Source organism: Quercus lobata, chromosome 12 (assembly GCF_001633185.2).
Source record: "Quercus lobata isolate SW786 chromosome 12, ValleyOak3.0 Primary Assembly, whole genome shotgun sequence".
In the NCBI taxonomy this organism is placed as follows: domain Eukaryota; kingdom Viridiplantae; phylum Streptophyta; class Magnoliopsida; order Fagales; family Fagaceae; genus Quercus; species Quercus lobata.
In genome coordinates, this window is record NC_044915.1 from 24,718,499 (window position 1) to 24,744,918 (window position 26,420).

Below are 26,420 nucleotides of genomic sequence, written 5' to 3' on the forward strand. Positions count from 1 at the left end.
TGATGTCGAATGTTGCCTCCAAACCTGCGGACTAATTTCTCGCGACAATGACCAAACCATACAATAAAAACTAGCCAAGTGGCCCACATGTGCAAAACCCAACTAAGCTCCACACCAGGCAAAAACTAACGGAAAATTTTTGAATCTCCCCGTTAAACTTACCTTCTCTGTGCTCTGCTCAAGTGCTCAACCAAAAAAGGGAAGAAGAAGATGAACGGAAAAGTTAACGGCGGAACATCACATTGCCGCGTTTGCAATTTAAACCCGACGTGGCGTATTCTGATTGGATAAAATGGTCACATAGCAGTGATTTGTAACCTCATTGAATGGTGGCGATAATCTATAACAGTATAAGGATGATCCCACTCACAAAAATATATATATATGTAAATAGTTACGACCACCACCACAAAATGGTCACCACTGATTTGAGAGCATTTCACCATTTCTGTTTCTTTCTTTGTAATATTAGATTTAGATTTCTATAACCATATATATTACACGCATTATATATATATTTACACACATACACACATTTTTCATTTTTGTATAGCAATATAATATTTACACGATCCAATAGTGACTGAAAGTTCTCTGGTTTTTTTTTTTTTTTTTGGATCTTTCGTGTTCTAAATCACAGGTACATATTACTTTCACAATATTCTCATTACTGTGATTTGTGCATGTTGTTTCTTTCTATTTTGAGAATTGGATTTCAATACTTTGATTGTTGTTTGAAACGCATGATGATCAAAGCTATAAACGGAGATGTGGATCTGCTGGGTTTGTTTATTTTGTTCTTTTTGATTAAGATTCAGACTTGGCTTTATGATCAGCTCTGTTTTTGTTTTTTGTTTTTTTGTTTAGCAATGAGATTGGTTAATGTATTTACATATATATGGACCTGCATTGTGTAGATTGAGATTGGAAAATATCTGATTCTCTCTATCTATAATTAATTTGTCTTGGGTTGATTTGTTAGCATATATGTACTATGTAATGTATCTCTGTCAATGAATGGCAATTACAATAACCTGTGCTTACGCATGAAAACGCAAAATTTAGACTACAATTAGAACTGATTTGGATTCTTATTGTGTTTCGACTTTAATATATTTATATATGATTACCATTACCAATGAGTTATAGCTCAACTAGTACTTCCTAATGGGATGGATTGGAGGGCGAGGTCAAGGTTCAAGACTCACGGGGTGCATGTGTAACTCATCAATACAAAAAAGAAAGATGATTGATTGCTAGTGTTATTCGGATAACAATAGGGCTATAATTAATTTGTATCTTATAATAATGGGAGTTCACTACCATACCAGCATTCAGAGAAAATGAAAATAAGTTGAGGGCAAAGCTGGGATTCTGCATTAATTTTTTTTTTATTGATTACTCATATAAGAAGGATATGCTTATGTTTGAAGAAATAGACTAGAATTATAAGAAGGAAGTTGAGTAAATACCTCAAGAATGGTATGTGTTCATGTGCTACATTGATATGTTAGGGTTCTATGACTGTTTTGGTTGTACGGGATAGCATTAAACAATATGATCCATGCTTGGAGTACATTGCTAGTTTCCACCTAAAAATTGTGCATGTATGCATTATTATTTTGTAGCAAAATTGTGATCTCTCTCTCTTTCTCTGCTGCGTGCTTCATAGAAATGAAGAATAGAGGCCTGTGGTTGAAATATGTAAGTGCCAAATTCTGTTTATCTTGATTGTAAATAACCATGGTAGCACTACTTTGCGTAAGCATGTTTTGTGAGCTTAAACATGGTTTTGAAGCTTTAAATACCTATATGTTTTCAGATTCTGGTGTATCAGTGGTAGAAGTTGCTGGTTGGCAGATACTATTCGTTCTATATTTAGGACAAGACTAGTTCATTGGCAAAATAAAGAATTTGAAAGATGCTTTGGGATTCTGTTATGATACCTTCATCTTAAATGAAGACAGCTCATGCATTTCACCCAGGCATAAAAGATATTATAATCATGTTTGGATCACGACAGAGACCAAATTTAAAGAGGCCTACATGGATTATTGTATTGGTTTCTTTGGTGAGCATTTTTCTGATTGCTGCCTTAGTTTACCCACCAAGAAGATCTGCAGCATGCTCTCTCTTTTCTTCAAGTGGTTGTGCAATGATTAAAGAGCAACCATATGTTCCATCACGGGAATTAACTGATGATGAGACTGCAGCTCAAGTTGTTTTTAGAGAAATTTTGAAGACACCTCCTGTTCAATCAAAAACCCCAAAAATTGCTTTCATGTTTCTGACTCCTGGTTCATTACCTTTTGAGAAGCTCTGGGATAAGTTTTTCCATGTAAGGCTTTATTCCCTTCTCATCATTTCTCTTTTGTTTGTTTTACTTCTTGCACTATTTATGCATATAGTTCCTGAATTGGTGTTTTCAAATTCTATTGATTATACTTTATCTCTCTGTCTTTGGTTCTACTCTAGTTGTTGTGTGGAGTTTCAGTTTCGCTTCTCATGTTAAAATCTTCAAATCTCGCTGTATGCAAGCTTTGAGAAGATCGAATGTGACAAGTCCTTTAGTTTAAACATTGGATTATTCATTAAGCCATGGGAAAAGGCCTGAACTTCCATTTTTGGTTGCACAAAAATGTGTATGCACATTAATTTTAGTTTATATTAAGTGCAGATAAAAATAGTGGATATACACAACAGATTTTTGTTGAGATGGTAATTTAGACAAATGAGTTACAAAGTGTGCAATCATACACATATACTTTAGCTTGATGTGTAGTTTTTCAGGTATAAATGTGAAGGCTTTATCTATAATAGATTGTCTTTTGGGTAAGGAGAATGAACTAAGTATGGAAGATTGAACACTGGAATGCCCTGGAGCTGTATTAATTTTAGAATATTGAGTAGTTAAAGTTAACTAGTTGATTAGAAAGTTGCCAATGAACTCCAGGGTCAAATATCACCTCTTCCCTTTTGTAAGGGCAGGGTGGAGGATCAAGTAATGGGTTCAAGACCCACTGGATGCATGTGTATTAACCACACACACACACACACACCAAAAAAAAAAAACAACAACAACAACAACAACTTAATCAGAAGGTCAAGATGTATCTGCAAATTCTGAATTTTCACTTGTTACACTTGTTTATTGAGGGCTGGGTTATGCATAGTGTGAGATGTAGAGATGGAATATTGAGAAGAGGATGATATTTGCATTGCAGACCATTCATTCATTGAAGATTTAATTTAGGAATTTTTAACTCTAGCTGCAGTGTACCAAAATGCTACTAAATTTTCTTCTCAATATGATACGATTTCCTTAGATGGTACAAACTCTGTTAGTTAAGAAAAAAATATATGTTTTATTCTCTTTCTGCAGGGCCACGAGGACAGATTCACTGTTTATGTACATTCATCCAAGCAAAAACCAGTACATGTAAGCCCCTACTTTGTTGGTAAAGACATTCGGAGTGAGAAGGTAAGTTATCATATATACAAATATACTTTATATTATTATCACAAAGTCACAAACTATGAAGTGGGCTCAGTGGGTTCTTAATCTTCCTTTCCTTATTAGTGACTTTGAATTATACTAAAAAGAAGACAAGATTTATGATTGAAGCTGGAGAGATGTGTTCTTACTACTGACCTGTCAAAAATTGGAAACATTTTCATATTAATCTCCCTTCAGTAATTTATATCTCAAAGCATATATATTGATGGATCTTGGGAGCTCAGGATCTTTGGAATTATTTTGTATCTAGCTTTGGTCTGTGATACTCTTGTACTTGCTTAAGCATTTTAAATGAGGAACAATGCGCATGCTTAGATTGTGCAAGTAATTAGTTTTACTTTCAGTCAATTGAGGTTACAGCATCATCCTTCTTATTCTGGTCCGAGACTACAGCTATTTTGTAATTTTTATAACAGCATATCCTCCCTCCTTAAGACATGTTTGAGGGTTAATGGGATTAAGACCCATTAGGTGCATGCATTACTTACCAATAATTTTAAAAAAAATAGATGTATTTTTTACACACATGCCAAAGAGTTCAATCTTTGAACTAATATCAGTCCATTATGTTAGCAAAGCCTTTTATTTCCTTCATTTCCCATATGCTGAAGGACTTTGACTCTGATGCTCACCTTCTTGATTTTGGAAAGCCTTATATCCACATCCAATTGGAGACAGATACCTGTGCTGTCCGTCCTTTGCATGCTGTTGCGATCAATTATCTAGAATTTTATTTTGAAAACTAAATTTATGTATTTATTTATTTATTTATTTATTTCATAAATGTGCGTGAAGAATAATAGGTATGCATCATATGTGAAGGCTTTCTAGGGTGCAATCATACCAACACTAATGCACCGGATCCCATCAAAACTCCGCAGTTAAGCGTGTTTGGGTGAGAGTAGAACTAGGATGGGTGACCTCCTGGGAAGTCCACATGTCGCACCCCTTTCTTTTACCTATAAAAAAAAAAATATGTGAAGGCTTTCTAAGGATTTCAGGATTTTGCAGCCTGTGTAGGTTTGAAGCTCTCATACATTAGGATATGTCCTTTCTAGTGCCAAAATTTGGATAAATATGGGATTGCTATTTTTTTTCCTGTTATATATATATATATATATATAATATACATAAATACATTATACACTTTATATTAAATATACATCTATAGTAAGAGTCCAGTAAACCAGAAACTAGTTGACATCCTCTATTTTCAACATTGAAAATTTGGAGAGACTTTTTGGATGGAAATCGATTCTCCAACCAAACCTCATGGAGGCTTTTATTATGTGTTAAATTTTGGAGGAGTTGTAAGATTCATCCTAGGAGGTTTCAGCATTTTGCCATATATTTGGAAAGGATAATTACATTATTTAAAAATAAGAGCTTGCAACAACAACAAGAACAACAACCAATCCTTAGTCCCAAATGTTTTGGAGTCTGGATCCTTAACAGATTAGTTAGGATCAGCCACATAAAATCTTTTCCACCATTCTATTCTGTGCAAAGTCATACTCTTTGTTACTGCCTTAATTGACATATCATTTTTTATTAATTCTACTAATGCTATTTTTGGTCTTCCTCTACCTCTTTGCATTTCCTCAACTTGAATCAACTCACCATTTCTCAAAAGCTTGAAACTACTAAAAAGCAAAAACCAAAAAGTTAGTGCTCATACAAGATTTATAAATATCAGATTTGTAATATAAACATTTGATATGAAACCAGATCAGTAAGTTGATGGAATGATCAAAGCTGTTGCAGGTGAGCTGGGGGAAAATTTCCATGGTTGATGCAGAGAGGAGGCTTTTGGCAAATGCACTTACAGACCCTGATAACCAACAGTTTGTGTTACTGTCTGATAGGTGATTTAATTATCAGATTTCTCTTACTACAGCTGTGAAATTGTGCTTCTTGTTAGCATATGGTATTTGTCTAATTTCTTTTTTCTTTTATAATTTTGTTTCAGTTGTGTACCCCTGCATAACTTCGAGTATGTGTATCACTATCTAATGTATACAAATGTCAGCTTTATCGACTGGTATGCTAGCTTTAATTTGTGAAAGGAATGCCTTAGTTGGTTGATAAAATTTTGAAATCTTTTCCAATCTTATATCAATGCTAATTTTTCTGCTGAGTTGATATATGATTTATTTTTTTGCTCTCTCTCTCTCTCTCCAGTTTCATTGATCCTGGTCCACATGGAACTGGGAGGTATTCAGAGCACATGTTGCCTGAAGTTGAAAAGAAAGATTTTCGGAAGGCTTCACAGGTATAGTCTTTATAACATATTGAACTGTAGTTGACATAGAAACTTCGATCTTATTCATTTATTTGTAAAGAGAGATTCTTATTATTGGAAACAAGTTTTCTTAATGTTAAACAAAACACATTCTTGTGGTCCCTTATCTTTCACATTAAGGTATTTGATGGCCAAAATTAATATTGGTTCCCCTTTTTGATTGGTTTTATGAATTCCTTTGCAATGCATCTACTCACCAAGCTTCATATTGTTGTTCCCACCATAATTGAAGTTTTTGAATATTAGCTTTTTCATGCACAAAAATGAGGACCACCTTCTCTCACTGGACTGGGCAACCTTTCCTCATGGAAAACAATTACTAATGTGTGTGAACTCGTGGAAGCCTTTGAGGAATTTCACACTAGCATTCAAATTTAGGCTCACTGACTTTTTCCACTGCATTGTGCAGAATGACCTATATTGAACTGATAGGAAAGGGTGAACTTAATCATTTAACCACTATTTTAATACTTCCCCTCACATGTGGACCCAAACTCACCTTAAATAGCGGGTCCAACATGTGGGATTTTAAACTTCTTAAATGGGAGGAAGATTGGAGATTGGATTCAAACCCTAAACCACCAGCTCCGATAACATGATAAACTATTGTCTATTCTAAGCTTAAATTTAATCATTTAACCATTATTCTAACAATCTCTTTCAGCTTTTTCAGTTTTTGGTATTCTTTTTAAAACTTTGTGACACTCTACACTCGAAGAGTCATTTGAGATCATGCGCCACATTCTTTGGTTAGTTCCGGAATAATTAAGCAACTTGATGGCATATCATGCTGTTCTCTGTTTGTAGAATTAGTTAGGCTGCTCAACAGCAAAAAGATCAGGACCTAACCTTCAATTTTTTTTAAATCACATCGATCAGAAAATTCTACTGTTTGTAGAATTTTTGGTCACAGATAGGTTGTGGCTTAATTTCTTTTTCTTCCAACAGATATATAAATTTGTAGCATAGAAGATTGAAATATTTCTCAAGTGTTGCTATTTGTGAATGTTGTTTGTATTGCAGTGGTTTTCCATGAAGCGGCAGCATGCTATCATGGTTACGGCAGACAATCTTTACTATAGGAAATTCAGGCTTTACTGCAAGGTAATCCATTTTCAGTCATGATCTTGTCCTTGCTTTTGTTATTGCTTGTTAGATGAAGAATCTGGTCTATTCTGCAGGGCCTGCATTTGTGTTTTCCTCACATATCTCAATGTCTGTCTTGATCTAGGTTGGCACGTCTTGATTCATTAAGATTAAAATATAGTGTAAATTAAGAGCATGGTTGATGCAAGGAATCTTGCTTTTGCCAGGGATAGCTACATCTCAGCTGCAGAATTTTGATATTATTTTGCTCCTTTTTTTTTTTGATAGGTAATCTGAGAAACTAATATTAATGAGAAAAAATGAAAAGTACAAGTTGTTCATGATGATGAAAAAATAATAAAATAAATAAATAAACAGCAAAACAAAAGAAAAGGAAATCAGAAAGATAAACTAAGGGAAAACAAAAACTCTGAAAGAGACGAAGAATTAGTAAAGCCCCAACAACAAGCCCACTCAAAAAGACTTCACTGGCATAAAACCTTTAACTTATCCAACGTTTTCTCCATATTCTCGAAGGAGTGACGATTTCTTTCCAACCAAACAATCCACATTAAGCACCCTGAAATCAAATTCCAAATATCCGAGTTATGCTTCCTAAGCCACTGATGCCAGCAAGATAACAATCCCGCCACCGATTTTGGCATAACCCAAAGAATACCAAAAGCTTGAAGCATGAAGGAACATAAGGTTTGTGTAATAGGACAATGAAGCAGAAGATGGTCTATCGACTCCCCATCACCATAACACATACAACACCAATTTACCAAAGGGCGACCCCTAAGCATGAGATTATCCACAAGAAGAAGGCCACTCGCTTAGGAATCTTAGGTTTCCACACACCCTTCCAAGGAAACAAAACATTCGGAGTACCCTGAATTGCCTGGTAAAAAGATTGGGTATCAAACTTACCAACCCCTTTGAGCCGCCAACAAAGAGTATCCCTCCTCACCCCCCAAGGAATACGAGGATGGATAAGCTGAAGAAGAGAGTAAGACGCAATTAGCTCCCAATCTTCAAAAGCTCTATAAAACTTTAAGTCCCTCACTCTAAAAGTACCTCCTTCTGGAGTCCACAAAACCTCAGAGATGCATGCATCCTTAGCAGTTGAACACATTTAGGGCTCAAGATAGAGGGGGGGCTGTTGGGATTGGGACTTGGGAGGGAGCGAGTACGAGGATATCTTATCCTCTCTTTTCTTTCTTTCTTTTTTTCACCTTTTAAGGGGCAGGTAGGACAAATGATGGGATAATTTACCAACAAATACCTATAATTACATGCGCGTTTATCTGAATTTTCACATATTGTTATGTATGCGCCTATGCGGGTTTTGTAGAGGTGTTTCCAAGGCATTCCAAAAGCACTCTATTTGTATAGATTCTGCAATCTCTCCCTTTTTTGGGGGGGATGGGGTCTTGGGAGGGGGAGGGGATTTGTAATCTTAGTTGGAAATGAGATACCAATATAATACACCAACTTTAAAAATACTTAGGTTTAGGAAGTAAATTTTTTTTTTTAATGTTTTTTATATTTTGGAATGTCTATGAAAAAGGGTCTATCAATTGAAAATACGATTAGAACCCAGGATGAATGAGCATTTAAGAATTACTAAACTGCATTACTTTCCCCTGCCTCACTCTTTGCCTTCTTTCTCCTCTTAAATGCTAAAATTCTGTTGTTTTTCTTTTTTCTGTAAGTTATTCTGTTGAATTTCTCTTTCTTTGAAAAATAACTCAGAAAAGTTAGTGTGGATTCTAGAGTGTTGAACCCTAGCTTCTTCTTCTTAGTTTTTTTTTTTTTTTTTTTTTGAGGATCTTCTTCTTCTTCATTTCATCCAAGTGCTTTTAGCCAAATCTTTTCCTTTTAGGCTGCATGCATCATTCATTATTTTTATGTAAATTTGGAATGTCTATCGTGGTTTTTACCTGCAATTGGCTGCTTTCTAGTAAGCAAATATCATAACCTAGAATAAAGACATTATTTTATTGATGTTCTTAGACTGCTTTTTGGAAGCTCTACCCTTAGTATTACATTTTTATATGCTGCATTTAAAAAAATATATATTAATGTTGATATCTCATATAACTGTTGGAAGAGGACGAGGATCTAAGCAAAAGCTAATGTTGGACAAGGTTTAAGTTTCTCCAAAGTTATTATGGTCTGATATTTTTATGCATGCCATAAACAACAATGTTGAACACAACAAATTATTTTGCCATATGAACTGTTAAAAAAATATATATATATATCGTAGTTTGAATGGTTTGTTACTTTGGATTCAATATCTTTTCTTCTGTGCTGCCAATATTGTGTTATGGAAGTCAATGGAAAACGTGTGAACTGTAAACCCAGTTTCATTGACAAACATCTTGATGTTGGTGCTTTCAACTTTCTCAGCCAAATATGGATGGGCGCAACTGCTATTCTGATGAGCATTATTTGCCAACTCTTTTTAATGTGAGTCATCTTTTGTGAAGTATAACTCAGTTTAATCTCTCCTATTGGTGCCACTTTATTCAGTCTCTGTTCTTCAGATGATTGATCCCAATGGAATTGCAAATTGGTCTGTAACACATGTCGATTGGTCCGAAGGAAAATGGCATCCCAAAGCATATAGGGCTCGAGATATTACTTATGAGCTCCTAAAGAACATTACAGTAAGTGAGAAAAATCTTAGTCTTTTGCTTTTAGTTGATTTCCTTGGTATTACATGCAACATTAATGACACCGTGTTAACCATTTCAGTCCATTGACGAGAGCATACATGTCACTAGTGATGGAAAGGTATTGATTTTATTACTTGAATGATGGTTTAAAGGCGCTTAGTTTTTTGTTTTGCTTTTTGTTTTCCTGTGTTCTTGTGAAAAGTAATTATTCAGTACTCTGAAATTACGGCAACGTATTCCCTTTTCTTATGTAAATTCCACTAATTAAATTCATAATAGAATCTACCAAGAGGAAGTACAAAGCCGTTGTACTCTTGGCGTACCTAATAATTTTTTTTCCATTTGGGAGAATGAAGATCTAAAAAAATGTTTGTTTTTTATTTCTGTTTGCAGAAAACTGTATTGGTCACACCTTGTTTGTGGAATGGGATGAAAAAGCCATGTTTTTTATTTGGCAGAAAGTTCTATCCTGAAAGTCTGGATAAATTGCTGCACTTTTTCTCCAATTATACAACAATTTAAGCCTTTTCTCTATCAGCATTATTCTTTGCTGGAATCAACAATCACATCATTTGATTCTAGCCCTCACCTTTGTTACCCCAGATAATGTTTGGATAAAGATTGTGAGGTTCACTTTCCAGATAATCTGGGTGCTTCACTATATATAAAAAGTTTTAGCTGAAAGGAGGCAAGAAGCTGAACGGTCAAGATTTTGAGGAGGCTGCCAGCTTGTCATTGATTTTTCCATTTGTCGCTGATTCATAGTTTTCTGCCTATTTGTTTGGGGTTATATATATTCTGAACATAAAATTTTTATTTTTAATTTAATTAATGGATTTTTTTTTATTTGGCTGTAAAAGAATATATATATATATATATATATGGACTCAATAATTTTGATTTTCGATTCTAGTTGTTTCATGAAAAATGATCAGCAGCCATGCACATTGCACTACTACCATACCAAATAATATCTACATGGATCGAAGCCCTGGGTTTTATTTAAGCCCTTGATTTTTCAACAAAAATAAAATAAGAATAAAGTCTTTTGGTATTGAATGAAAGAATACTTTTTCTTGAAAAATAATTATAATATGCTACTAATCTCGCAGCCTGAATCCTTCTCCTCCCTAGATCCCTTGGCCAATGAAAGAATACTTATGTCAGGCAAAAAGAATTCTTGATCTCTTGATGTATAGGGCAGAATCTTCTTAGTGTTAGCTCGATACAGTTTGAGGTATATGACAATAAGTTTAAGTGAAATTTCTTTCAATATTTAAATACTAATTAAATAATATTTATTTAATTTTCTAAAATATATATTTTTTAATTTAAAAACCATTTGTTCTGCTTTTTTTTATATATATAAGGTAATTAATCAATTTTTATTTTTACGTTTTGCTTTCATCTCTGTTTTAATTGATAGTAGTTGATCTATTTACTTTTCTTGTGACATAGTCAATTTTAATAATATTTATTAATTCTAATTACAAAATAAAAATTGCAATAAGGAGAATATTTTTATAGGGCAAAACTTAGATACAGTACCTTAGATATAGTACTTCAAGTACCCCTTTTCAAATTAAAACATCTGTCTACTTACTTAACAGTGATAATGTCGTTTGCTTCTCCGTTTAAAATTATGTACTCATCCCAAAGCCATGGATAGGTGTTTTAATTTTAAAAGGGGTATCTTAAGTACTGTACATAAGGTACTGTATCTAAATTTTGTCATTTTTTATAATAGGGGCCCTAAGCCTAGGTCTAGAGCCGACCCTAAGTTGTCCGTTTAGTCTTTAGCCAACATCAACACTCATGCATAAAGGGAGACTCTAGTTATTTTGTGTGAACCAATACACAACACAATGTAAAGCACACACAACAAGCACATAAACTTCCAACATTTTATTAGTTTGCCACTTTGTCTCAACGTACAAAGGAATAGGAAAGCTTTTCCCACCAAAACCTGTCTTTGCTCTAAACACACAGCCACAAAAGGCTTAAAAGTTAAAACCCGCAGAGTTAGAGCATTAGCATTGAAGAATGCTAATGCTATATTTAAGGCCTTTTTGGTATTTCATAGCTCAAAAACCTTTGCATCAAAAAATGGTATACCTCATTTATTGCAAAATTTTTTGCAATAGTGTTACAGTATAATTCTAAACTTAGAATTGTACTGTAACACTATGGTAAAAAAAAAATATTTATTTTATTCCATCTCTTTTCCGTTGGAATCAGATCCTTAGTTAAAAAAAAAGTGATGATGTGAAAGAAATAATAAATAAATATTAAAAAATAATATTTTAATGAAAAAGTAAAATAATAGAGTTTTTGGATGTAGAATGTATTATAAAATGATATGATATAATTGATAAAGTAATTGTTTAAAATGGTAAAATAAGATAGAGTAACATTCTTCAATCCTGATGCTCTTACAATGTTTTCTCAGGGACCTTTCGTTATCCTGTCAATAGCTCACACAAGCTATTGACACCCACAAACAATATAGGTTTATAGGAAATCATAGCAGTTACTTTGGAAAAATAACTTTCCATATGTTTACTGCCACATCTTGGGAAACTGCTCTTGGAGCCTTTGCCTTGCTGCCGCCATTTCCAAAAAGTTTGTCACTGCTCAACGGCTTCGTAATTGTCACCCACCACTTATTAGACACGTGTATATAATTAAGGGATGTCTTTAAAATAATTATTAATAAATAATAATAAAAATTTGACATAATTTTTATAAAAAATATAACAAATTATTAATAAAATTATTTTTTTATCGGCTTCTAAAAAAAATAATTATCATTTTTTTCATAAAATATTTCTAAACTAATGTCCTTAGAATATTTATTAATATTTTCCATTAAATAAATCATATAACTAAAAATGTATATAAAACTTGTTTGAACCACCGTGTTTTATTTAATACAAGTTGGGATGAAAATTCTATCCAAAATTTGTATAGATTTAAAGATAAATATGATGGCACCATCTTTAAAGCTCATTGGCATTAATTATGCTGTGTTATTTATTAAATTCCCCCTTAAAAAATAAAAATATAAAGTTTAGAGGCAAAACCAAATTTTACTCTCAACAAATGTGTCAAGTTGTGATGAGTATATAATTAGTTGAGTGTCAACGATGAACCCATACAAAAGCAATGTTATTTCTATTATAAATTGACAATTCAATAAAGGGTGAGAAATTGGGTGGTTTGTAGTCTCGTAAATGATTGAAAGTAATAAGTAAAAAATTAAATTATCAAAATTATAATTTAATGTGAAATAAATACATTCATTTGAATAATTATGATAAATTATTCAAAAGCAAACAAATTAGAGAAATGATATGTCTACAATATTTTTACAACAAATCTTAAGTGGTAGGTTGTTGCTGGTTGTTATAGATTAGGGCAAAAAAGAAATCTTAATGTTAGTTTCAAATTTAAACCAATAACAATTAACCATTTGTGATCTGTTGTAAAAATATTATAGACGTAACATCTCTCAACAAATTATGGCTGTTTAGCTTGCCTGGGATGCAACACATGCGGATACAATAAAAAGAGTAACTTTTAAGTTCATAACTTTTCAACAAATTACACTTCTGCAATATTTTTACAAAAAATTATAAGTGATAAATTGTTATTAGTTCTAATTTAGATTCATAATTGAAATTACTTTTTTGCACATCAGTAACAACCAACTAGCCTCATCATACTCACTTTGAGCGTGTGATGAGGCTTTTTTTTTTTTGGTTTATATGTTTTATTCATAACAGTTTTGTTTAATTTTTTATTTTAAGAAAAAGTTGTATTATTACTTGATTGCTAATGTGAGAGATAAATGTGGAGGTGGGACAAAAACAGTTTAGTGATAAAAAAAAAAAAAAAAAGTATGTTTGTGGAAAAAAAAAATTGTTTTATTTTTTATTTTAAAAAAATAATAATAAGTTGTTTTAATATTTGACAACTAACATGAGAGAGAAATGTGGAGATGGGAGAATTTTTTTTTTTTTTAATTTAGCGAAAAATTAGGAGTTTTTAAATTACTAATTTTACATGTCTAATCATATGATTTAAGCCTTATTAATGGATGAATTTGATGGTGTTTTTGACATCTAAATTGAGGATTCCAAACAGGAGAAACCCCTTAAATAATAGTATAGATATGGATAACAACATGTCACTTCAGATTTGTTGTAAACATAGTATTTCTCTTATTTTTTACTCTCTTTGATAAGATTGACTTCTTCTTTTTTATAGTAATTATATGATTACACGTTTACATTCATTATCACATCATTTTTCACAACTATTCTATATAACACATACTATGACAGGCTACCGATCACTTTTATATAAATTAGTTACTTTTTCTCCACCATTCATAATAACTAGAGAAATGATATGTTTACAACATTTTTACAACAAATCCTAAGTGGCAGGTTGTTACTGGTTGTTATTGTTATGGTAAAAAAGTAATCTTAGTGTTAGTTTCAAATTTGAACCAATAACAACTAACCACCTGTGATTTGTTATAAAAATGTTGTAGACGTAGCATTTCTCTAATTACTATTCTATATGGCACAGACTATATCAGGCTATGAGACACTTTCATATAACCCATCATATTTTTTTCCCCACCATTTGTAGTTTTATATCTATACTATTATTTAAGGATTTTCCCTTTATTGGGATCTTCATTTTCATGGTTCAAAAATACCCCAATAGAATAACTTCCCACTCCAACTAATTACAAAAATTCAAATTTGCTAACATTACTCTAAGTCCAATCAAAACTAGTTACTCCCTTCTATTTGTTTTTTTTTTTTTTTTTTTGTCCTCACCTTCAAAAAAAAATGTTATTCTATAGTTTAAAAAAAATTAGACCACGACAAGTTAGTTTTTAAAATAAAAAACCCTTCATCCTTATCCCGTCATCCCTTGTAGTTTTTATTTTTTATTTTAATTTTAAGGTAATTATCATATCTCATGTAGTTAAAATAATATTCAGTTATCCACCACTCTTTTTCACTTATCTAATATAAAATTATAAAGTTTAAAAATCCTAAATTTTAAATTACTTATAAAATCTCTCCTTTTTCTTTTCTTTTTTTTTTTCTCTCTCTCACACTTTTTTTTTTTTGCACGTACAATTCTATCAAAAATAAATCCAAGTTTATTTTTTATTCTTTCTTTAAAAAAAAGGTTAGAAAGTTTGTCCCCACTTTGTCATGTTAAGTAAAAAAATAAATTATAATTTGGAGCTTTTTTTTTTTATTTTTGGGACAAAACATCTGGTGCAGTTACAACTTAAAGAGGATTCAGAAAAATAAAAAATAAAAAACCAACTCCTTCTGTTTTCCTCTCTTCCCTCCCACTAATCTACTTATTAATTTTCCTCTATCATAACATGTCTTACCACTTTTATTTAAAATTTAATATTAACCACAGTTGCCAAAATGACCATTGTGGGGAAGGGGAATTTGTGGTCCTGGCCCACTTTATATTAGGGCCCAAGGCCCAGGCCGAGGAGACTTATTGCCGAGAACGCATAATGAAAGCCCCCAAAAAGGCCCAAGGATGTGGCCAAGGACGATCTCACGCTCAGCATTCCACAAGACACCTAAAGAAGAAGGACGAGTTTAATGCAGGGACAAGACATGTGAAAAAGCTGTCAATACTGTAATAAAGAACTCTGCGTTTGACAGGCCCATACTCTTCACCATTGTATTCAACTTTTACGTCTACTCCCAACAACTTTAGGTATGGGCTGATAGGACAAGTCTCCATCCCAAAAAGTAAAACCTACACGTGGACATTGAAAGGGAAGTAACTACTAGTATAAAAGGGAAGAAGAACCAAGGGGGAAGGGGATCCCTCAGAGGGTGAAGTCCTAAAAAAGGAAGAAGGAGAAGAACACTAGGCTCCTCGGACGGGGTCCGAGGACAAAAACCCCATAGGTTGCATTGAGGAAAGGATTTGTTAGTCACGCCAAGTCCACCCACATATGAGCTTCCATAAAAACCAACACTAGACCGCTGTTCAGTGACCAAGGTCCAGCCTTTCAAGCTCACACTCTACAAATTATATTGTTCGGGGCCTTTACATGCGAGCCCAATGTCATTCTTGGGTCGTGAATAATCGTGTTCCTACAACCATATACCATTGTTTGAAAAATATGTATAGATCTATCACTGTTTGCGAAATATTTAGTAATCTACCACATTTTTGAAACTTGAGTACTTTGAAAAAATAGCCTTCAAATTGCCATGCTATTTTTTATGGAACTCGAGTTACATAAAAAAATTTCAAAAATTTTCCATGGAACTCAAATACCATGAAAAACTCGAGTTTCTAATTAATGGTAGATCCTTATATATTTCATAAACGATGGTAGATTGCAAAATATTTTCAAAAATAGTGGTATTTGACCATTTTAGCCTAACTATTTGACCATTTTGGCCTAACTACAACTACCCAAAGATAACTTCCACAAATTGAAGACTTATCCCATTAAAAAGTCACTTGCCGCACGCATTCATCTCTCTCTCTCTCTCTTTTTCTATTTTTACTTTTATTTTTTATGGACATCTATTTCTCTCTCTACGAGGAACGACCTATTGGTTCTAATTGATGCTTGAGTCCGTTGCATTGGGTGGTGTTGGTCACATTTTAGGTGAAGTGCGAGAATAATTTTCATTTTATGTCATTTTTTTGAATTAACTTGTGTGAAATTAATTTTGTGCCAACTATGGGTTAGTTATGTCTTTCCATAATTCTATTTTAAATCTTTTATCTTATGTAAATTTTTTTTTTCATCAGCAACCGAGATTACCATTAGTGACCCACTATTTGACGTATTTGCAGGTTGACCAAGTGGATTAAGTGTCTTTTTGGGAATAATTTATTTAGTTGAAATTGAATTTTTTTTTTTCTAAAAGTATTGTAGATAAAGTTAAAATATAACTGAAATAGTATAGTGGGACCCATGAATAATACCAAAAAGTGCAATGTGACCCATGAATAATAGAAAAAAATAAGCTGAATAATAAAAAAAATAGTTTTTTAAGTAATGCCAAATACACACTAAAAAGAGTAATTTTGGTTGTGCTTCACTGGCTTATCAATGACATGTCATTCTTCTTCCTTGATGGGTTGATGTTGTTATATGTGAAGTATTGTTGAAAACATTAATTGCAAGGCTTTCACATTGTAAATATATATATATATATATATATTTATATGATAATCTGTAAATAATTGATTAGATTGAAATGTGAAAGATTTATATGATTTTTTTGCATGTGTATTAGTTCAATGTTGTGATTCTTTTTTTTTTGTTTTTTTTTTTTTTTGAGAAACCAATGTTGTGATTCAATAGGCTACATCAAAAGTGATATCCCCACCCCAACGAGTAAAATCATATATATGCGTGTATGACATACATACATTTGAAGGTGGTACCCAAATTTAAAATTATGAGTTATTGAATATATCTCTCATTTGCTGTAATTATGAATCTTTAAAAAAAAAAAAAATTAGAAGAACCTCTAAATATGTGCATTATTGAATAAATCTCATATTTGTTAAAACTTCATGCTAACGAGTGCCCATAGGGTATTGGTAATCGTTTTTGTTTTCTATTTTCAAAAACTTGTTTATGAGGATATAAATAAAAAACAATTTTTTTGTATTTTTGAAACAAAAAACATGTTTAGTTAATTGAAAAAAAAAATTGAAAAAAAAAAGAAAATACTAAAATATGTTGTTATTATGATTTGAACTCTAATGCTAATTTATTAAATAAGATAAATGCGTATTTTTATTGATTTTTGAAAATTAGAAATTGAAAACAGTCTTTTGCATGTTTTTAGTTTCCTTCACAAATTAAATTTTGAGAATAGTTTTTGTTTTCTGTCCATTTTGGATTGTCAAACAAGATTTTTAGTCTCAAAAATAGAAAATTGTTTTTGGAAACAAAAAATAAGAGGAAAAACAGTTACCAAACATTAATGTTTTGATAGTTTTTTTTTTTCATTTTCCATAAAAGTGATGTCAAAACTTTCCTAAAATGAATTGTTAACAAATGTCCTAAAGGCACTTGTTAGCATTTTTCAACTTATAATTATGAACTTTTTTAAAAAATAGAAGAGCTTCTAAGCACGTGTGAGTGCGTTCTTAGAAGCTAGTGGCATAAAAATGTGTGGTCTTACAATTTTTTTTCTTTTGATCTTGATGTTGCCCCCATATTAGGAAGGCACATAATTAAGAGGTTGTCTGGTAATTTATTTTGAATAACGGTTTTCAATATTTAAATAATATTATATATATTTTTATATATTTTTTTTATTTATACATATTTTAAAAAATACAAATAATATTACTAGAACAATATTATCGAAGAGACTCTAATTTGCAGATCCTATCAGTCATCTATATCCATGTAAAAAAAAAGAAGAAAAGAAAAAGATTAATCAATACCGTCCGTTCAAAATCACCAAATAGTAGTAGTAGTACATAAATTTGGAGCGGGAAAATGAAAATAAATACTCACACAGCGTCTAACTATCACGCACACACTCACTGAAGCAGAGTGCGCGTTGTATACAAGTTTTTAGAGAGAGAGAGACAGAGAGAGAGAGAGTCTGAGGAAGAGAGAAAGCAAAAAGCTTTTCTTCAATGGCGCCCAGGAAACGACGCGTTGTTGAGGAAGAAGAGAAAGAGAAACTGAAGCCCGAGTTGGCAACGCGGTTGACTCGGAGCGCGACTCGGAGAGATGCCAGTATTAACTCAGATAACTCGGTGGCTGAGTTGCAGAAGACCGAGTTACCGAAGGCGAAGAAGGCCAAGAAGGCTGTGAAGGACGTAGAGCTCAAGGTGGTGGAGGAAGAAGTCGAGGAAGGGACGAAAACCATTGTGATTGAGCACTGGTGAGTTTTTCTTTAGGTTTTCTGGTTTTTTTTTTGGGTACTTTGTCTCTGTTTGGTTGCAGAGAAAAGTGAAACAGAAAATTAGTGTCTTGATATGGTTTTCTTGCTGTTTTCGTTTGAAAGTTTAGGTTTTTAGTGCTTTGCTTATTATGTCTAATGTTTCTTGTTTGGTTGCCGAGAAAAGTGCAAGAAGAAAATTAGTCTCTTGTTGTGGTTTTGTTGCTGTTTTCGTTTGAAAGGTTAGGTTTTTAGTGCTTTGCTTATTATATCTAATGTTTCTTGTTTGGTTTCAGAGAAGGTGAAAGAAAATTAGTCTTGTTTGTATTATGGTTTTTATTGTTCTTTTGGTTTGGAATAGAAGGTACATCAAGTGCTTGCTTATACCTTATCTTATATTTGTTGTTTGGTTGCCAAGAAAGTGATAAAAATTTAGTCGTTTATTATTTGTTGTTTGGTTTTTTAGTTTGGAAAAAAAGCTTTATTTATTGTTTGGTTGCGTTGAAAATGGAGGAAATCAAAGCAAACTGAAATTTTGAGGCGCTCTCTCTACAAAAAGAAGAGAAATTTAATAAGATTTGAGGTGTTTTGAATTTTGGTTTTTTGTTCACGTGAGCAAAACTGTTGTATAAGCTGGGTTAGATATTGTTTTCCTTTTCTTGTTATTAGTAAGTTGATTAGGGTTTTCTATTATAATATGCTTGGTTCTTGGGTTCTAGGTTAACTTGGGTTTACATGATGAAAGATTAGAGTCAATATATTATGGAGGTTTACAGGTTGTGAAGATTCATTATTGGTAGCAGAGAAAACACAACATTGATAAAATTCCTTGTTCTGAAAATGGGTGGGTAGCATATTGACTTTTGAAAGGTACTCTGCCTGTCACCTTTTTTTTGATAAGTAGTACTCTGCCTGTCACTTCCCAAAGATCCACACAGTTTGCTGCTTGAAGACTGTTAATTTAGTAGTTGGCTGGTTGTTCTTTTGGTTTTCTGTGGTTTTGTTCATTTCGTAAGATTTTGTCATCTTTTGATTAGCGTACAGACACACAAACATTTATGGTAATTCTGTCAGATTGTTTGCTACAGAATTGGTAGAAAGGTAGCAAAAATGATGTTAAGTGTTGTATTACTGTCATGGGGATCCAAAATAAGAAAGAGTAGATCAACTCAATTTTGACTTCTTGTATGCGTATAGGTTTTGAATGGTTCCCCTGTTTTTCAATTTTGGTGTTTGGTGTGACTCTCAGGGGACTGGATATTAAGAAGGTTGATGATTGAATCTGACTACTTTAGGGTGTGATATTTTTTATTCAAATTTTGCTATATTTATTTGCTGGAAGAAAGTAATTAATGGATTCAGTTCATATTTGGATAGCATGTATAAAATTAGGAAATACAATATTGCCTTTTTTCGGCTTTGTAGAATATCTTGAATGAATCTGATCTCATTAGCAGCTTTTAGCATACAGGGGAGATATTATGTTTGGAATTGTCTCCTTCTCTTGCAATTGTCAGTTGAAGTCTTGTTATATGCAATATATTCATTTTCTTTGATGCTTATGGGGAATATTTCCTCAGATGTTGTTCCTTGATGTCTTTTGCCCCTGACAACAGCCTGTATTTTTAGGAGAAATAAGCTTCCCATATTATGGTGTTCTTTTTAATTTATTTGTTGCTTTACTCTAGCAAGCAATGCAATTCATTCAAGACAAGGGCTATTCAGGTGAAAGAAGGTTTGGAGGAAGGTGTTACTGGTATCACAGTGCTGGTCAATCCTGATAAGGTATGCTCGGTGAATGTTATTAACTTTGTTGATGATTTCAGGAGTTGCATTGAACTCGACATCTCTTAACAGCAAAGCCACTAGATAACATGAGATTGACTACGAATGTGATAATTATGAAAAATAGTTTCTTTGTCTTCCATTCTCCTGTCAGGAAAAAATGAGTATTGGTTCAAACTATGAGAGCACCTTTGCAAAGCCATTGCACAAGTTATCCATACTGATGTTGATCTGGTGGATTCAATTTATGGTTTATTTGATGCAGGGGAAAAAGTGTCAAAAACTGTTTTAAGTAATATTACAAGTTTTTAATTTTCATTTAAAGGTTTATTTATTTGATTTGATTCACTGAAACCATTTAAGTCATGTAGCAGGAGGGTTCATTACTTCAGCGTATAGGTTGATTCTTCATCTTTCTAAAGATTTTATTTTTTATTTTTTAAATTTTCATTTATTTGCTCCATTTTTATACTTTGTTGTATTATGCTGCAATTAAGTTTTGAAATTTTGATTGATATTTCATTTTTATTTTTGATTGTAATAACGGAATAGGAAATTTTTTGATGATGTACGAGTAAGTGAATTATGTGGTTAAGTATGAGTACACTCTTTGGTCAGATTGACTTTTCCCTAAACAGATATCTTAAAAATACACTCCACTTAAATGCAATAGAAACAAAAGGGTCATCTTGTACGTCAAAAGTGTCCCTTTTGACTTACTTTTTAAAGGTTAATTGCCATTTCATTATAGGCTTAGTGATGTGGTTCATTTTTATTTTTCCTCTTTTCAACAGCCAAGAAGGGGGTGCTTTGAAATACGAGAAAAAGGCGGCGAGACGTTCATCAGTCTTCTGGTAAACAATACAAATTTATTTGTGTGTTTTTTTTTTCCATTGTGTTGACCTTTAGATTTGTCAAATCTGGTTTTCCCCAGTATGTTGTTCTTATGATGGCTGTTGATGTAATTAACTTGAATTTTCTGCCCCTTGGAAATTGAATGGGTTTTTTGTATTCTACACACCTTTGACTGCGGTAATGAATTACAGTTTTGTTGTTGAAAAGGCTGCTAGGGATTGTTCTCATGAGAATATTAGGTGATCATGAGTATAGGGAATTAGCTTCACTGTGTTTTGTCTTTGATGGCATGTGGAGGTACTGGCAATATAAATGGAATTCTGATTATGAAGTATTATTATATATTTTTTCTAATGAAAATGAAGAATGAGCTTCAATATGTTTTGTCTTCCTGCGAAATATGGGGAGGACTCTATGTTTCTCTTTGAAATGAAATGAGTCTGTGTCATGATGAAGATTAGTTTTCAAGAATCTATGGGTGTACATGGTGTCATGTCATTTAAAATGTGTTGTTATTGATAAATTTTAAATGATGTGGCACCATATATACCCTCAGATCCTTGGAAACTAAATCTTGACCTTGAAATGGCGAGGATCCTGATTTGAAATATGGAGTTATTGGCAAAATAAATGGCAGTCCAGTTATCACAAAACATTCAGATGAAGTATTTGAAAACTAATTGCAATTGGTGTTAGATGCCTGAGAAACTTAGGTATGTTGCATTTAGCTTTCAATCAGTTTTCAGACCCTAAAATCTGTATATTTGTTGTACATTTCTTTTGTCTTTTCACAAAGAATTTTTTTTTTTTTTGATGACACGGAACACCAAGACAGGCCCCATTGGACCCAACCCTAGGGACTAAACCACGGATTACACAACCTCTCCTACCAGAATCAATCTCTTTTCACAAAGATTACTTGATAATGATAATAAAGTTGTTAGGCTATGACAAAAATTTTGTGGCCTGATCATTCTTTTACCATAGGCAGGTGCAGGTCTATTTAGCGGTTAACTTAATACCAACATCTATCAAATTTTTTAGTGAACTTAAGTGGAAAAGCGTTGTGGAAAACCTTTGGCCATTCTCTCAGTTGCCAATTACTTTTTTCTTTTTGGGTTGTTGCAGGATATGAAGCGACCATTTACACCAATGAAGAATCTGGACATGGGTGAAGTTATCTCTGGCATTATTGACAAGATCAAATGAAGACCAACTGCTTGCAAGTGGATTTTGGATATACCGTGAAAGTCATTTTGTCGTAGTGCATGAAGTTGGCCTTGCTAACTTTCTTTCATGGTAGAAACTTCTAATGTCTGGATATTCTGCTCTGGTATCTGTTGCTTTTGAATTGTCAGTACTAATACTGTTTAAGATTGGGGTACTTGACATTGAACAGTCATTCTAGATATTGTTGATAGGACGAGTTGATGAATACAGATGCATTTAGGTTACTGTTGTAGCAGCCTTTTCCCCCTGTTTAAAGAGGCAAGGTTTCATTGTTAGTTTATATAAAAAAAAAAAAAAAAAAAAAAAAAAAATTGAAATCTTCCATAACTTTTGTGTATTCTCTCCTGATTGGTTTGATAGTCATTGTTTACAGTTTTGTTCTATGGATGATTTTTTTCTTGCTGCTTTGTCTTGCAGTTGTGTACACTCCCTTTTCACTCAAATAAAGATGATATGGCAGGCAACAATGAATAATCACATAATTTTGATTCGGTTAAATTGTATATTTGTTACTCAACCTTTGATATAATTTTTTAATAATTTCTAATTAAAATTAATCTGTATCTGGTTGATAGAGATCAGTGTTACTAAGAAATGATTTCGCCCTAGGAGGGGTGGCCTAGTGGTAAGGATCTTGCGCGCATGCGTAATGATCCCTCGTTCGAACCCTGGTGAGTACTGGGAATGGGAGCTGGGAGCACTCATGCTTTGTGCCTTACTGTTAGCTCCCTTGGGGTGCTAGGGTGAGGTTAGTGGCACCCCAGTCACAGTAGTTATGGCTAGGGGTGGCAAATGGGCAAGTTGGGTCATAAATGGGTTGGGTGTGTAATTACTCATTTATCTATTTATGACCCGTTTATATTATAAATAAATTATCCATTACTAACTTAACCTATTTAATTAGTAACCCACCTATTTAACCCAATAGGTGGAAGAAAAATTATGAGAGAGAGAGAGAGAGATCTAAGTTGGTTGAGATCAAGTTAAAAGAGAGACTGAGTTAAGAGAGAGAGAGCTCTGTGTTGTGGTGTCAAAAATTAATGGTTTGCTATTGTTGTTGAAGAAAGTTCGTATGGTACAACACACAAAAAGGACACGAAGAGAAAAGAGGAGAGAGTTACAGAGCGATAGAGAGAAGATCCTAATCGTTGGATTAGATCCCAATCTCTAATACTCAACTCCAATTTAGCCTCTCTCTTTCTTTCTCTCTAGCTTAGCTCAAATTTTTTGGAGGTCTAGTGGAGAGAGAAAGAAAGCTTCACTGAAAACCGATCGCTCTCAAAATTCGAACTCTCTATCTCTCTAGCTCTCTCTTAGAGGTACTTTCTTGTATTCTTGTTCTACTTTTTCAATTTTAATTTAAGGGAAAATAAGGAAGTGAAATTTTTGTTTGGTTGCTCGAAAAATGGAGGAAAAGAAAATAAAGTGATGCTTTTTTGGGATCCTTTCTTTTTCTTTGCTTATATTATCAGAAAAATGAAAAATCAGCTATTTTTGGGCTTAGTTGAGTGGTAAAGTTTCCGATTTTGTTTGAACAATCTTATTAGATTCAAAATTCCTATTTCTATCGTTTTTCGCTACTTTCTTAGTAACCAAACAGAGAGAGAGATTTGGACTTTTTTGTTGTTGGTGAAAGTAATTTTGTAATCTTTAGTTTAGCTTTTCTAGAATTTTAGACTTTTTGTTGTTTATTTAAATTTTAGATGGGATTTAGTGGGTATTAGTGGGTTTATCCATTAAGACCCATATAATTAAACAACCTAATGGGTCTTTACCCATTTAACCCAAATATTAAATGTGTTGGGTTAAGACTTATCCAAATAAAGTGGGTAATGGGTGGATTCATGGATTTGGATAAAAATTGCCACCCTTAATTACGGCTTAATCCAACATTCTCTAATAGGGATGCTCCTATGGTCACGCCCAAGGAGATGAGTCACACATGGTCCCCCCCCCCCTTTTTTCTCATTAAAAAAAAGAAAAAAAAAAGATTTCCGTTTCAAGTGTCACATCTGGAACCAGAATAAATATTAGTTGAATAAAAGGCTAGATTCTGGGTATTGGACATTTGGACTACACCAAAAGCTCAAAATGCATGTTAAAATCGCTGGGTATGGGTTATGACTGGTGTCATCACTGATAATATTGGGCTTGGCCCAAATTGGAAAAGGTAATGTTTATTCATATGAAACTGCAAAACACGTACTGGCGAACTTGTGTGTTCTGAGCTTTTGAGCACCTGATTATTCCTTGGATCTAGAGCACTCATTTTCTACGCAAACAACCAAGTAATTACCGGGAAGAATTCGTTGGATGTGGTCCCAAGATGGTGGTTAGGCATTTTGAATCTACGACTTACGGATCTCATGAGATTTTGAGAATCACTAGACCAATCCTTTAGGGTTTTAAATTTTTAATAATTCTCTTGTTTTTGAACTGAATCAACAAAATTATCACATAGACATACAAGATTTTCTAGAGTTTTCAATTCAAGGTAACTCTATCATGAAGAAAAATCCCTAATTATTTTTTAAAATTCTACAATATTCTAGGATTAGAGAAAAAAGAAAAGAAAGATAGACATGTTTGTACTATGTAGTAGCATAATAAGAATAAATATTTCTGTTAAAAGAGCAAAGGAATAAAAATATTGTCTGACTTTGTGTTTCATTTTATAGACAAGGCATTATAATTGATGGAATATAAAATAAAATGCACATTATTTTTATTCAAGAGGATTAGAATTGGTAGAGACTAAGAGATATAATCTTTTTATATCGTTCATTTTTCACAACTTGTAATTGTGACAAATTGTCATTAAAAATTTAGAATATCGCTTTCATATATGTCTGCTGCTAACACTATTTCCATTATAGATCAATCACAGTATGCCTCCTCATGAAGGAAAACAAAAGGAAACAAAATTGTATCTTGTTTTGCTAACTTCCGTATAAGTTAATCAATAACCATTTGCTCCCTGCCTACAGTGTCTGTCATAGGAGCCATTGCTTATTGTTATGTAAAACAGTAAAAAAGGACGCAAAATTACAACTGTCTAATTAATTGGCTGGTAAGACCAATTCATACAAGGTTTACAGGAATCAGACTTCAATGTGACCAGAGATCATAAATAAATTTTCCATTAATTTATTTATTGCCCATCACATACATAAAGCTTTCCCTGTTTCCTCATGCATTTTACCTTAATTATCTGAGGCTGGAACCTTAACAGGCGAGCTTGCACCAATGCCTGGGGCTATAATAGGAGCAGTGATTTGAAGCACTGAAATAATATCGGGATGAGACAAAACCGGCTTAACGAGTTTAACAGTTAGACCGGAATCCAGTGCGGCGGAGCCAAAGGCAATCTCTCCCTCATTCACCATGCTTGCCTACAAGAACCCTTTTAGGCTGACAGATTCATTATTATTGGTCTGATACAATGTGGTAAAGATAGCAGGCTTGGATGTCAATATCCTCACCAGCTTTTCAACGTCATAGTAGTCATGCAACACATGCAAGCTCAATATATTTTTGATCACTTTCATTGGTTTTTTAGATATAGAGGAAATGGCCTTGTTGTCAACTGCGAGGATTGTGATGTTCGGTTGCCGGTCGATTTGGCGTTGGAGATTGGTCTTAATGAGGTAGTGATTGTATGCGCTGAACTCAGGGTATTTTCGTAGGATTCTGGTAATGTGGAAGGCTGTGGTAACTGAGGAGGATATGAGGAAGAAGAAAGCAAAAATGAGGAGGGAAGTGGTTCTGGAACTCATCATTTTTGCTTTACTTGCAACCAAATTCTTGCTTAGAGGAGTTAGGTTTGATGGGGCCTACATAATATTAAGAGCATTTCTCTAAATTTGGTCCATCAGATTCAACTGAAAAGCTATTTTCTTGCCCAAAAAAATTGTTGTTTTGACTGATTCACTTTATATTTTACCAATCATCATTACGCGTTTAATTATTTTTGTCCCCTAATGAAGTAACTAGAGATTTTTTTTATTATTGGTGAAGCATTTAGT

At 33.1% G+C, this 26,420-nt stretch overlaps 2 protein-coding genes, 1 non-coding gene and 1 pseudogene across 6 annotated transcripts; 3 read left to right on the forward strand and 1 right to left on the reverse strand.

Annotated features, from left to right (window-relative positions):
* Positions 1-407: 407 nt before the first annotated feature.
* Positions 408-10,436, forward strand: LOC115970959 (glycosyltransferase BC10). Of its 4 annotated transcripts, none has more exons than XM_031090602.1 (12): positions 408-640; positions 1,629-1,704; positions 1,823-2,338; positions 3,383-3,481; positions 5,282-5,382; positions 5,487-5,558; positions 5,699-5,789; positions 6,843-6,923; positions 9,321-9,380; positions 9,458-9,580; positions 9,669-9,707; positions 9,983-10,436. In XM_031090602.1, exons 3-12 carry the CDS (start codon positions 1,958-1,960, stop codon positions 10,109-10,111), a joined length of 1,176 nt encoding a protein of 391 aa, XP_030946462.1. In that variant the 5' UTR covers positions 408-640; positions 1,629-1,704; positions 1,823-1,957; the 3' UTR covers positions 10,112-10,436. The 4 variants fall into 4 exon arrangements, with proteins under 4 accessions (XP_030946462.1, XP_030946463.1, XP_030946461.1 ...); XM_031090603.1 differs by having other exon boundaries at positions 1,673-1,704; XM_031090601.1 differs by lacking the exon at positions 408-640 and having other exon boundaries at positions 651-1,704.
* LOC115972644 lies at positions 4,348-4,466 on the forward strand. The gene has a single exon (XR_004087508.1). It is a non-coding gene; the product is annotated as a 5S ribosomal RNA (ribosomal RNA).
* Positions 10,437-18,136: 7,700 nt separating the features above from the next.
* Positions 18,137-22,674, forward strand: LOC115971863. Its single transcript, XM_031091945.1, has 4 exons — positions 18,137-18,528; positions 20,214-20,310; positions 21,105-21,164; positions 22,294-22,674. The coding sequence occupies exons 1-4, from the start codon at positions 18,278-18,280 to the stop codon at positions 22,372-22,374; spliced, it is 489 nt and encodes a 162-aa protein (XP_030947805.1). The 5' UTR covers positions 18,137-18,277; the 3' UTR covers positions 22,375-22,674.
* Positions 22,675-25,237: 2,563 nt separating this feature from the next.
* On the reverse strand, positions 25,238-26,191 carry LOC115969871 (annotated as a pseudogene).
* Positions 26,192-26,420: the final 229 nt, after the last annotated feature.

Coding starts and splice junctions, on each gene's coding strand:
- LOC115970959 (XM_031090602.1), top strand. CDS start 1,958: ATGAAGACAGCTCATGCATTTCACCCAGGCATAAAAGATATTATAATC. Junction 5,790..6,842: donor ATTTTCGGAAGGCTTCACAG/GTATAGTCTTTA, acceptor TTTGTATTGCAG/TGGTTTTCCATGAAGCGGCA. Junction 9,581..9,668: donor AGCTCCTAAAGAACATTACA/GTAAGTGAGAAA, acceptor TAACCATTTCAG/TCCATTGACGAGAGCATACA.
- LOC115971863 (XM_031091945.1), top strand. CDS start 18,278: ATGGCGCCCAGGAAACGACGCGTTGTTGAGGAAGAAGAGAAAGAGAAA. Junction 20,311..21,104: donor TGCTGGTCAATCCTGATAAG/GTATGCTCGGTG, acceptor TCTTTTCAACAG/CCAAGAAGGGGGTGCTTTGA. Junction 21,165..22,293: donor AGACGTTCATCAGTCTTCTG/GTAAACAATACA, acceptor GGGTTGTTGCAG/GATATGAAGCGACCATTTAC.